Source organism: Schistocerca piceifrons, chromosome 2 (assembly GCF_021461385.2).
Source record: "Schistocerca piceifrons isolate TAMUIC-IGC-003096 chromosome 2, iqSchPice1.1, whole genome shotgun sequence".
Taxonomy (NCBI): Eukaryota; Metazoa; Arthropoda; class Insecta; order Orthoptera; family Acrididae; genus Schistocerca; species Schistocerca piceifrons.
In genome coordinates, this window is record NC_060139.1 from 55,756,040 (window position 1) to 55,769,843 (window position 13,804).

Below are 13,804 nucleotides of genomic sequence, written 5' to 3' on the forward strand. Positions count from 1 at the left end.
TGACGTGTAAATAAATTTTAAAAAGTCATTCATTGCATAGATAAAGGAATGAAAGAAGCTATAGACAGTACAACATTAGATAAATTACTCTCCACTGAACGAGTCCAGCGAGAAATTACTGACAAAGAATCATCTAGGTGCTGCTTTCTGTCAGTGATGAATAAAGATGACGTGACATGACATAGAGGAAGACTGGGGTGTGATAATGGACAGCCGAGTGCACTGTGTGGGACAGATATACTGCAGACCTTGAGCACCAGACCAGCCCTTGGCAATAAACAAGCACTCAGTGCATATTGTGAAGGCAATCCCGAGTTCACCCACAGTTTCTTGTTACATAACAACTTACAAGCCAAAATGTCACAATGTTAATGGAGGAGAATCTCCTTGAACACAGGCAATTCCAACTGTTTTTGACTGGTAAAAATTCAATTATTCTAGTGGTATTTGTAAGAGATTGTTGTGGAATCTTGCCAAAGGCCTGGACAGATTTACAAAAAGTAAGTAATGTCTCAGTATATACACAAGGAACTAGATCAGTCTGGGTCAACGAGTGATGGACTCCTGTCTGACATATGATGAATTTGAAAAAGCATTTCTAGCAAAATATTGATCTATGCGGTATGGGAAAGACTGCAAAAACAAGCCTTTAATCCAGAGCCCTTTTCATTCAAGAATGACAGCCTAAGCCGTACTTGAAAAGTATATTAATAAACCAAAATACTGGGATCAGCCAGTAACTCATATGGACATCTTAAAAAGTAGCTTACCTGTCAAGCCGGTAGAGGTGGGATAGGCTTTGAAGTTATTAAATGTGTTCCACAGTAAGTATAAACAGCCCTTTTGGCAGAATCAGTTTTAAGTTCTAAACTAATTGGCAACTGGTGTAAAGTACTCAAATTTATTGAAATATTGACATGAATTCATTAAGATTCGGAGGTATTTTAAACCTAATATTCTACAAATAATCGTGTAAATAAATAACAAAGCATGAACTTCATAAGAGTCATTGCATGAAGTAATGTGATTTGACACTTGAATGGTAATCAGCAGTAAAATTCCTGAGAAGCTGTTACGTCATAACCAAATGTGAAGGTGACATTTTAAACATGTAATTTGAAGTGTTTTAAATGTCTTTTGTGACTCTACATAAACTGGGAGATACTCCAGTCATTTTCAAGTTACATAATAATAGTTGACTGGTATAATAAGATTATACCGAAAAATGAACATAGTGTGACAATGAAACTAAGGGCTTAAAGAAATTAGGCTTATAAAATATCTCATTTACACTGAGCTGTGTGAGAAAATATTTAGAAAATCATTAAATTCTTACAAGCAACAAGCAGCAATATTTGCAAATGAGCACCTTCAGCACAGTGAGACATTCATAATTACTCTTTGTTTTTTACCTATGATAATCTTTAGCTGCTAATTAGCATTCGCTTGTAACTGAACCAGTGTACAAGACAGTCAAGTTTTCTAATAGCGTGAGTCTTTGTATTGCAGTATACTGTTAAAGGCCGACATTATATACATTCTTATCTTGGGAAAGTTCAAGCCCTAATATTGACCAGAGAATTAGGTACATTTATTTATTGATTTTCAATTATTCCTCGATTCACACTGGCAGCGTTATGATGTTTCTTAGGTCCTTTGGAATGAATATGAACTGATTTGGTCGATGAGGTGCTTGCATTCACGACTATTACAAGAGCCCAATTATTCTCTTTCTTGAATGTATAAGACTACCAACCATTTCTTATTAAGATATCATCTCTGCACAAGAACAGATTCTGGTGGATCTAACGTGAGAAGAATGAAGGTTCTGAATTCAATGTCATCGAGATATGCCACATTAATGGAGGCAATTCCACCAGATTGGCCAGCATGCAGAATATCAAATCTACAAACTCTCCTGCTCTATTGAAGCTACAGTCATACCGTTATTTTTCCTATCACTTTCACTGAAATAAATCTTGCCGAGAAGTTTTTGATTCTGTGAACTAATAGTTTCAAAGTTATCAGTTTCCTTACATTTGCGCAAATAATTTATTATGCTTTAATTAATCAGGCACAGAATGTCAATTGCAATTAATTCAAATCAATAACTTTTTAAGATATTTAAACTTAATTCCAAACACCAAACAGGTTCTCTTTGTGATTGCATAACCCATTCTGAAGTACTGCTGTAGTGTTTAGAATCACCACTACGCCAAATTAAAGAAAGATATAGAAGCAATTTGAAGGCATGCTGCTAAGTTTGTTACTGGTATGTTTGATCAACACATGATTATTACAGAGTTGCTTCTTTAACTCGGGTGGGAATTCCTGGAGAGATTCTTCACACAAAAAGACTATTTAGAACCGGCATTTGAAGTTGAGTGCAGAACAACTCTACTGTAGGATATGGACATTTTACATGAGGATGATGAAGGTAAGACAATTTGTGTCTATACAGAGGCATGCAGACAGCCATTTTCCCCCTTGCACTAGTTGTAAGTTGAATAGGAGACAAAGTGACTAGTACTGGCACATGGTACACTCCTCCATGCACCATGTGGTTTCTTGCAGAGTAAGTATGTAGATGTGAAATGAAACTGTGTGTTCACAACAATGAAATGTTGCTTGGCACTGTTGTTTGACAATTATCTTTGCATACAGTCAAACCAAATCTCGTAAATGGAACAGTCCTGGTTCATAAGGTAATTCCCACACCACTAGAGGAGGCACAGCAAAATGTCACAGCTCAACTGATAAAGTGGAGTGCGGCGAAACAATTGATTTTTAGTGTTTGAAGAGTCACAAAGATGCAACAATCCATGTGGGGGAGGGTGCAGGTGTGGGCGAGAGGGGTGCAGCGGCGGGCGAGAGGGTCGTGGGGGAGAGGGAGGAAGAGGCGCGAGGGAGGGTGAGAGGGTTGAGGAGGAGAATAGGGGCATGAGAGAGGAGGAGGAGGTGGGAGAGGGTGGAAGAGAGGGAGAGCTGCACGAGAGAGAAGGAAGGGGAGATGGGCGCGAGGGGAGGAGGAGATGGCCACGAGAAACGAGGGGGAGGGGAGGAGGAGACGAGCACAAAAGAGGAGGGGAGAGTAAGAGACGGGCGGCAGAGAGCAGGGGGGAGACGGACGGCAGAGAGGAGTGGGGAGACGGACGGCAGAGAGGAGTGGGGAGACGGACGGCAGAGAGGAGTGGGGAGACGGACGGCAGAGAGGAGTGGGGAGACGGACGGCAGAGAGGAGTGGGGAGACGGACGGCAGAGAGGAGTGGGGAGACGGACGGCAGAGAGGAGTGGGGAGACGGACGGCAGAGAGGAGTAGGGAGACGGACGGCAGAGAGGAGTAGGGAGACGGACGGCAGAGAGGAGTAGGGAGACGGACGGCAGAGAGGAGTAGGGAGACGGACGGCAGAGAGGAGTAGGGAGACGGACGGCAGAGAGGAGTAGGGAGACGGACGGCAGAGAGGAGTAGGGAGACGGACGGCAGAGAGGAGTAGGGAGACGGACGGCAGAGAGGAGTAGGGAGACGGACGGCAGAGAGGAGTAGGGAGACGGACGGCAGAGAGGAGTAGGGAGACGGACGGCAGAGAGGAGTAGGGAGACAGGAGCGAGAGAGGAGTGAGGTAACAAGTAGTTAAGAATTTATTATTATTGGTCCATGCATGACACTTTATTTCAGTATCAATTTAACACATCTAGGTGTTTGTCTATGGCTGAAAATAATGAATAAAAAATAAACAAAAAGCAAACAACTTCGATGTTCAAATCAAATGTAACTCACATGTCGCAATTACAACACAATTTCATTGTTACATCTACCTGGCAGAGGGTTCATCGAACCACTTTCAGACTATTTCTCTACTGTCCCACTCTTTAACAGCGTGTGGAAAAAAGGACCACTTAAATCTTTTCTTAAGAGCCCTGAATTACATTATTACTATGGTCATTTCTTCATGTGTACATTCCCAAGGAAATAATGTTTTGGAATTCAGAACAGATGTTGGTGACTGAAATTTCGTAAAAAGATCTCGCGGCAACGAAAAATGCTTTTGTTTTTGCCCCCAACTCGCTTATCAAATCTGGGACTCACTCTCCCCTATTTCGTGACATTATAAATCGTGCTACTGATCCTTGGACGTTTCTGGCGTGCACCATCAATCATGTCTGTCAAAGAGCCCATACTGTGCAGAAATACTATAGCAGTGGACGGACAAATGTAGAGTAGGCAGTGTTTTCAGTAGCCCTGTTGCGTATTCTTAGTGTGCGGCCAATAAAACGCAGTCTTTCGTTTGCCTTCCCCACGAAAGTATGTTTGCGATCATTCCAGTTTAAGTTTTACTGGGTATCTAGATGAATTGACAGTATTTCAACTTGTGTTGCTGAAAGTTAATTATTGTTACTGGACGCAGCTTTCGTGTTTAATGTATTCCTCATTCAACAGAGTACACTCCTCGTACACCACACATAACTGTTTCAAAGTATTAAATTGTTATTGATGTTACCAAGTTGCAGTGGTCATCTAAACTTGCCGTTTTGAAACAAATGAAAATATTATAGCAAAATATGGCACCTAAGAAGCGGACTATCCAAATAAACAAACATTTCTGGTTCAAGTCATTGCAGTAGGTCTACTACACAATAACGTAAATTAGGAGAAAAGTCCATTAGTAGATCATTATCAGGAAAACCAGCTCTCATAATGCAAACAGCCACTTCAAGAACAAAACTTTCCCAACGTGTCAATGAGTACTTGAGGAAAGTGAACACATTCTGTCTACTGAATCTCAATGCACACCACTTATGACGAGGGGACCCACCAAGTGTCCTACCCTGATCTTGCTGAAACTTCGCTCAGTGAAAGAGGGGAAAAAATAAGCGAACACGTGTCTCGGCTTATCTGCATACACTCTACCGCTTCTGAGAAAACAACAGTCAAAGTTTTTAATGGACTGTTGCTATGGTGTAGATACCTTTTAGCGTGTAAGGATACAATTGAAGCTGTGGCTCAGTGGCTACCATCGCGACTTCAGAACATTGCACTGCGAGTTCAAAACCCAGTTGTTCCTTTTTTTCGTCCCCTTCACAAGTTTTGATGGAAGGAGAGGAGTTTGTATAGGGGGTCAGAGAGTGGAGTGTATAAGATTTGCAGACAACATGTTTGTGATGGCAGAGAGTGCAAGAGAGATGGAACAAATGTCAGATGATCTAAACACAAAATTAGAAGAATATGGAATGAAGATTAACAAGATGAAAATGAAAAGCATGGTAACTGAAGGAAAGGGGAGAAAATGCCGTATGAAAATAGAGGGAGAGGAAATAGAGCAAGTGAATAATTTCAATTACTTGGGAAGTGTAATAATGGATGATATGTATTGCTTAACAGAAATTAGGAAAAGAATTGCAATGGCAAAAGAAAGATTCAAGAGGAAACAGAAATTACTTTGTGGACCACTAAACAAAGATCTGAGGAAAAGACTTGCCAACTGTTACATCTGGAGCATTGCACTATATGGTGCAGAGACCTGGACACTGAGGAAGGAAGATGAAAGAAGTTTGGAGGCACTAGAGATGTGGATATGGAGAAGAATGGAAAAAGTGAAATGGGAAGACCGAGTAAGGAATGAAGAAGTATTACGAAGAGTTGGAGAAGAAAGAAACATGCTGAAAGTCATCAGAAAGAGGAAACGGAATTGGATTGGACAATGTTTGAGGAGGGACTGTTTATTGAAGGTAGGAATAGAAGAAATAGTGGAGGGAAAAAGGGGAAGAGGAAAAAGAAGATATTGAATGCTGGACAATATCAATCAAAGGAGGCAAATATTCAGAAATGAAAAGACTGGCTATGGACAGACAAAAGTGGAAGAGGCTTAACCCATGACAAGACCTGCCGTAAGGCAGAATACCCCCCCCCCCCCAACACACACACACACACACACACACACACACACACACACACACACACACACAAAACTCTCTGAATTATCTACAAATGTTTATTCCAATTTATGTTGAAACAATGTTGTCATTATTTGTCAATTAATTTACTGTGTAATGAAAAAATAAAACAAATATGCGTTTGAACTCGGGAATCAAAGTTAAAAAGGAACGATGGTAGCCAATGAGCCACTGCTTCAATTGCATTCTCGGGCACAAAAGGTATCTACACTGTAGCAACAGTATGTTGATAACTTCAACCGTCGTTTTTTCAGAAAGGTCGAGTGTCTGCAGATAAGCCGAAACACATATTCGCTTATTTTCTCCTCTCCTTCACTGAGCAAAGTTTCCGGACAATCAGCGTATGGAACCTGGCGAATTCCCCTCGTTAGTCAAATCGCTTCTTACGCCAGGCAAGAACTATGTATCCCTCGGAGTAAACTGCACCACTTGGAAACACTGTGAGCGAGCATAAACACGTTTTCCTTCTTATAAGGCAACCTTCTACAGCTAAAATTCACAAGAGTGTTCTTCAGGTTACCTCAGATATTTCAGAAATGTTTCTTGCGTTAGGCCTGCCATATATGCAAAACGTAAACATTTCATTTCATGTAATATTTATCAGAATAAGACATGACAAGAGCGGACCAGTCCCTTCGGAGAAAAATTACAGATTCTAAGTTGCTCCACTATGTAATGACACAGGTACGGGCTTGCGATCTCTCGTTTATGCCATAGATTTCTGTGTTACACATACTTGGCCATTGCATTTTGGCTGCAGTCGTGGAGGAGGCAGTCTGCTTCCTACTAGCGCTGTTTTCGCAGCAGATATTAACCGCGACAAATCATTCAGTCAACGCTAAATGGCCTGTCTGGCTGAGGCAGACAAGGGCGCGATAACAGCACTCCATGCAGAGGGATTTTCAAATGGCTATATAACAAAAACTATGGGTCTTCACAACCATCGCCGCAAAACAGCAGCAGCTCAGGATCGGCAGATACGCCAATTCAGTGAGAACCACCCATTTGTCAACGCACGACAAATTCCGCAGACTTTGGGTCTCAATGTTAACAGTAAGACCGTCACTCGTCGTCTAAAAGGGAGGGTGGACTGCGAGCAAGAAGTGCTGCTGTGAAAGAGACTGTTTCCCACAGAGAAGCATGCCTTGCTTTTGCTGCTGAAAATGTTGACAAACCTCTCCAGTTTTGGAGGGAAGTGATTTTCACGGACGAAAAGGTTTTCTCTACAGCATCAACCGGAAAAGTACTTGTCTACTGGCCGAAAGGTGCTACGTATAATCCAAAATATATTTACAGTTGCCAAAGGAGTGGCAGGGAGTCTGTAATGGTATAGGCATGTATATTGGCCGAAGGGTGTGGGCTCCTGTAGGACGTGGAAGGAAGACTCGATGCACGTAATTACATATCAATTCTCGAGAACGTGATGTTGCCTTCTGTGACAGCATGATTTGGCGATGATCAGATCGTGTTCCAACAAGATCGCTCGCCTATTCATATGGCACGTGTGGTTAAGAGGTGGTTCAACGACCATAGTAGCATTACTGTAATGGAATGGCCACCTAAAGGCGCTGACATGAATCCCGCTGAGAATATTTGGGCAGAAATGGTCAGAGTAATACGGGAAAAGAGACAGTCACCATCGACTTGCCGACAGCTTTCTGATGTGATTCATGGGCTCGGAATGAATTACTTGAATCTCCTAGTTATGAGGCTAGAGTTGTGGGCTCAATGCCCAACAGACTTCGAGCCGTTGTGGAAGCCGAAGGAGGCTATACGTGATACTAAGCAGCATCAGCAGAGGTGTGATTTTTTTTTTTTTTTTTTTTTTTTTTTTTTTTTTTTTTTTTTTTTAGCCCATAACCCATCAGCTGCAACAGTTTTTTTATTTTTTTTTCCAGACATATATGTTATATAATTTTAAGGAAACGCAGTAAGTGGAATCTGGACAAACAAATTAATTCAGAACAAGATACGTAATATTTAATTTGGTAAGAGAAGAAATACTCACGTTACATATTCAAGAATGCCGTCTCTAAAAAAATACATGACAAACATGTAAGAAGGGTAAAAAGCAATTCAGCACAAATGAAAAATATTGAGGAGAAGCTCGCCGATGAAGGTGTAATTGGAGAGCGAAGGTTTGGCTAGAAGGAGAAAAATCAAATACCCAACAGACTTTGAGTCGTCGTCGCAGCAGAGGGCGGTTGGCATATGCGATTCGGAGCAACAATAGAAGAATACTTTTATTTACAAATTTTTGAGGCTTTATTTTGTGACAGCTAAACAGTGCTACTTCATGAGACCCACTACTTGCCCACATGTGGCTAAACATCAGAGGCGTAAAAAATTTTGAGAGGTGCCGAAGTTCTCTGGAACAGTAACGTGTTTTAGACAAGATGATTTTTAATTCATTTCATTTTAACCATTCACAGTATGCTTTGAGATTCTAATATATGATTTCATTTTATTATTATGCATCTTTTCTTCAGTGAAAGCGAACGGTAGTAAGTTTCAAAATATGAAGAATAACTGGAAGTTTTTAATTTGCGGAATAGCGTATTTAACAGTCAATACATTCAACAAATCTGTAGTTATAGGACATATTAAGAAGCAAGTCGAAAATGCCATTGTGTAAAGATCAGGTTGGTGTCTAAAGGGGGACGATGGTCAAATAGAAAATACAAAATTATGGGTAACAACAGTTGTTGATAGTGGGGAGCCATAACCGATATGCCACTATTCTGAAATTGTATTTCTGAAGTTTATCGCCAATCCTAGGACTGAAACCGATACTTTGTTTTACATAAAGAATGTAACCTTTAAAATTTACGTAGCACCGTGGAATATTAATACACAGTATATAGATCAGGAACATAACCCCAGTGCCTTTAATTTTATTCTCACGGATGACACTGAGACAGTAAATAACAAGAGGAATAAGTAAACTCTCAGAATCAACATAGAGAATTCAAGTGTCCAGTGGATTCAAAAGTTTGCTATAATAGCGAATAATTGCTTTCACCGACTCCTTCGTGCCTATGTTTTCTCAGTCAGACAATGTTTGAAACTAGGACTAGCAAGGTAAAACATTTTTCCACAAATCGTTGAATTGGAAGTCTAAGAGCAAGTTACATAAATTATGACAACAACAAGAGCTTTTCAAGTAGACTCATCACTGTAGGCATCCAACTCTTTTATTGTGTGTTACATGCGCAGTATGTAAACTGGCAACACCACCAACATACAATACCACTAAGCTATGAAACAACTGTAGCAAAATAGAGCATCTGCGATGTCCATGTGATGGATAAGACGACTAATTCGCAACATAAATGTCAATGTAAGCAGCAATTTCTGTCGGAATTGTGCTTCCTGGACCAAATAACATATTTCCTACGTCTTCAGTGCAAATCATGTAGCAAATGTAATTTAAAGAACATAAAAATATCAAGTGGATTTATTAACATAATTATGAACCACTCAAGAACGTAAATCGACGGTCACATGGTTGTCAAATGTACTCTACGGTGTTGCCATTGTCCGTAACACTAGCAGCTGGAAGAAACCGTTTGCTCAGCTGGTGTGCCGAGATGCGCTTCGAAGACGTCACAGCATCGTCTGCCACCACTTCGTGGGAAACAAAATACCTCAAGTATAAACCAATGTGTTGTATTCGCATATCTGTGGCTATGACTTGGCACTAAAGTGTTGTTATGGATAGTACGTATGCTCCGATTGCGAATCTAACATCATAAATAAAGACAAGGGAAAATGAATTAAGTGTCCTTCCTCTTCTGCAACATCAAATATATTTTAGTTATTCTATCTTAAATGGTCTGCGCAGAAAATCATTCATCAGAAGTGAACAGCCTGCTGGCGTGGGTTGGCCATGCGTTCAATGGTGTCATATCGCGGATGGCGCAGGTGCTTGTGCCTTCAGTTCAAATCCTTCCCTGGGCATGGATGTGTGTTAGGTTAGGTAGGTTTACGCAGTTCTAGGTCTAGGGGACTGATGACCCAAGCAGTTTCGTCGCATAGTTCTTAGAGTCATTTTTTGACCTTTCGTAAAAATTTTCTTTACATAAACGGCCATATCTTTAGATTGCGTTGACATAAAGCTCACTTTTTTACACCACCAAGGGACCGTATACCGCAGGAAATGTGATATATTTCTGCTTATTAAGTCTACCCGTACTTGAAGGTAAATGGGTTTTAAGTGTTGGGTAGACAGATGGACGGTCAAAAAAGTGAGGCTAGTAGGATTCTATGTTTACAGATTTAGGTGACGAAATCCTAGCAAAAAAAATAGCTACGACAGTTACTGAAGATGAAGGCAGCATAAATAATTCCCCCTACTCTTTTTCGAAATATCATAGTTGCAGCTGATACATCAGCATATTAATCGTAGCTAAGTTTTCGATCCATATCATGTTTACAGGAATGCAAATAAAATCCATTTGCCTATATACACGGTAATTCAGATCCCAGTATTAATGCCACTGCGTTTTAGAAGTGCGAGGATTCCCACTGCTAGCTAGCTTAAGAAACACTTCGGCTAATGAACGTTTTCTGGCTGTGACGAGTCAAATGGACAATTCGAAACATTGTAGAATACGTTTGGCAGCTATGTCGTCGTCTATTTCCGGGGGTGGTAAAGAATTATCCTACTAAATTTACTCGCTAATTCCAATAAACATCCCGAATGATTGTCACATAAGCGGTTACATAAAGGTTGAAAATTCATGTTTTTCAGTCCAAAAAGTGCTATGCAACAGAAACTGCAGATCATTTTGCGATTTTCATTGCGAAATTGCTGGCTTATTCTTGTCGTGGGTAATAATTGAGGGCTGTTTGCCTGGGTCGTCTGCTAGCGTAGTGAAAGGTGTTTGCTACTGCAAGGGAGGTCTGGTTTGTTTTCGGTTCTAATCACGATGAAGGCAGACAGACTATCAGTAAAGCTATTTTAAGAAATTCTCGTGCCCCGAATACGTTTTATTGCTACCTTTATTCTGTACCAGTGCCCTGTGGATGCCAATATGAAACACTTTTAGAATTTCATACTTATTACTGCCTACTTTTTCACTTTTGTCAGTAATTGAATTGACTTAAGTGTGGCACTGAATGATTTTTAACTGAATTTCGTTATGAATCTTCAAGCATTGCTAAATTTGCATACTTTCATGGTAGGTCAGCAATGGTACTCCAGTACGACTGGTCTGAACATTGACACAGACCATTTCGCTGCCGATTGCGCATAATATTTTGCTAATTCGTAACGATCTGGGGTACTTTGTCTTGCTAAAACAGTTATGTTATCTCGATAAGCTGAAATTCATTAGTATTAGTATAGTTCATACTAATTAGCATTTCTTCTTTCATTTATATCTTATATTTACGTGTTGTGTTTAACGCACTAATCAGCATTAATATAGTCTTACACATGATTGAAAACAGTCTAACAAAGTTAGGACAGTTTTTCAATTTCACAGCTTTGCATAGTATGTTGGTAGCACTTCGTTGCCTTGCCTGTTATGCTGTGTAGCAGACTTTAAAGCTGTGCGGATCAGCATAATGAAAAGGTGAGCGGTATCGCTCGTTTTGTCCACGACTGTACATATGGAACACACCACCACTTAAACCACAGGACCGATTTTAACTAAACTTGGTACACGTATCACTTACTGTCTGGAAATCATCACTGTGAGAGTAAGAAGCACCTACCTATCAAAGGGGTGGGGTGAGGGTGAGAAAGCTGTGTAGCTCATGATGCAAGAATAGCTGTACTTTAGTCGTCCAGCAAGAATGAGGGGACTTAGTGACTTGCAACAAACTTTACACATAATTTCAAACTGTTACAAAGAAAATTCCTCACAAACAATCCTCCACATAATGTTGAAGACAAAAATGTTTATCACTTACGAAATTTTTGTTGATCGTGCAGTAAAACTGCTGCTTTAAGCATGACTTTTTACTTATTATTTCTTTACGAATAACACATTTCTCAAGTAATATTCAACCATATTAGGACAAAGATAGATTGCTACTCACCATAAAGATGGCACATTGAGCTTTAGACTGGCACAAGGAAAAACACTGTTACAGATTTAGCTTTTGCCCAAGCCTTCTTCAGTAAAGGAAACGCGCACTTTACACACACACACACACACACACACACACCACACACACACACACACAACTACCATCTCCAGTTGCTCAGACCAGGATGGAACTGTCATGGTGAACGAAACTAGCAATCTGGAGAGGTGTAGGGAAGGGGGAAGGACAGCACCCTTACCCTGCTAAACCTTCCACTTCCCTGCCCCACTTCAGATTGCTGCTTTCATTCACCATGACAGCTGTATTCTCTTCAGAAGAAGCTTTAGCAAAAAGCTAAATGTATAGCAGCATTTTCATTGCGCCTGTCTGCAACTCGTCAAGTCATCTTTATGGCGAGTAGCAATTTACCCTTTTGTAGCGTTGTGGATATTCCAAATTCCAATTTCCATTATCAGTCAGTATTCACTGAATGTACTAGCAAGATCATACAATCGTACAACACACAGTCCAGGGGATATGACGTCATAAATACCAAGATGCGTGAAGCTGTATTGTGCATGACATTTCAATTTATTACTACTAACTCTATTAGCAGCACATTTTGCAGGCAGTGTCCACAAATACCAATGGATGTACCTGGAAAATTATACCATAGTATCACATGCAGTTCCAGAGATACGAGATCATAAACATTGAGGTGTGTGTGTGTGTGCGCGCGGTGGTGGTGGGGACGACTTACGACAAAGTGGAATTCGCTAGACAGTGAAATGTGTGTACAAATACGAGTGAAATATATGTAAAATATAACAGTTTATAGCAGATGGACTAATAGTAAATTGGAAGCAATACATACCTGGGAAATGCCAGGTACTCAGCTACTAATTTATACAGGTTATGGATGGACAAATAAGGAATTCAATGCAGGCTTTTGCAGGAGTTACAAACCACCACCAGCACCAAAAGCATGTAGCTATTGTTTGAACTGCATTTAGCTACTTTACTTTTGCCTTCGCTGGACAAGCAGGTTCAGATACATTATTTGAAAAATGCTGTGAAAGTATCTGCACAGTAGTTCGCAACAAATTACCTTGTGATGAAGGTCCTGGAGTTGGTTCGGGCTCTTCTTTAACTTGCTGGACAGGACCATCCTGGAGACAAAAGGAGACATTTAATAACATATAGTAGTAAGATTACTGTCTAAATGAATCAGCTAGTATTAAAGTAGGGTCAAGAGCATACTAATTCATAATTAGTTAAACGAATTCAGTACTAAACTTCAGTATATATTTCTCTCAACAACATGTCAAACCTCAACTCAGTAAAGTTGGCATTATTTTCTTACTGGTTTACAAAATGTTAAATACTCATGTGGAATCTTCTTCAAACGTCAAATCACACACAATATTACACTGTATTGCATAAAGCATGATGATCAATATCAATGATTATTTGTGACAAAGGATTTTTTGGAGCACGAGATCATTTGGGAAGCCTGGTAATTTTCTGAAGACTCATGAAACTATATCATTGTTGCCAAATGTGATTCCAGCAACGAGCTTAAATAATATTTGAATAAGATGTAACAGACGAAGAGATGATAGCAGCAGAATTCTCTCTCTCTCTCTCTCTCTTTCTCTCTGGAAGGGAGAGAGGGAGGGTGGGGGATGGACAAGTTTTGTGCAGAGAGAAAATATTTTGAAAAGTTCTCCGGCTGGTCAGTAGTTCACAACAGTAGTCACTGAAAACATTCATGATACTGTTAATGGGATTCCACTCATTGATAGTGAATGAGATA

At 40.2% G+C, this 13,804-nt stretch overlaps 1 protein-coding gene across 4 annotated transcripts in view; it reads right to left on the reverse strand.

Annotated features, from left to right (window-relative positions):
* The window catches only part of LOC124777507 (protein tramtrack, alpha isoform-like), a 156,869-nt gene that overhangs the window by 111,807 nt on the left and 31,258 nt on the right, over positions 1-13,804 (reverse strand). For all 4 annotated transcript variants that reach the window (XM_047252951.1, XM_047252950.1, XM_047252952.1 and 1 more), the window contains exon 3: positions 13,097-13,157. In XM_047252951.1, coding sequence (XP_047108907.1) covers positions 13,097-13,157 — 61 coding nt within the window. The remainder of the gene's footprint in view (positions 1-13,096; positions 13,158-13,804) is intronic.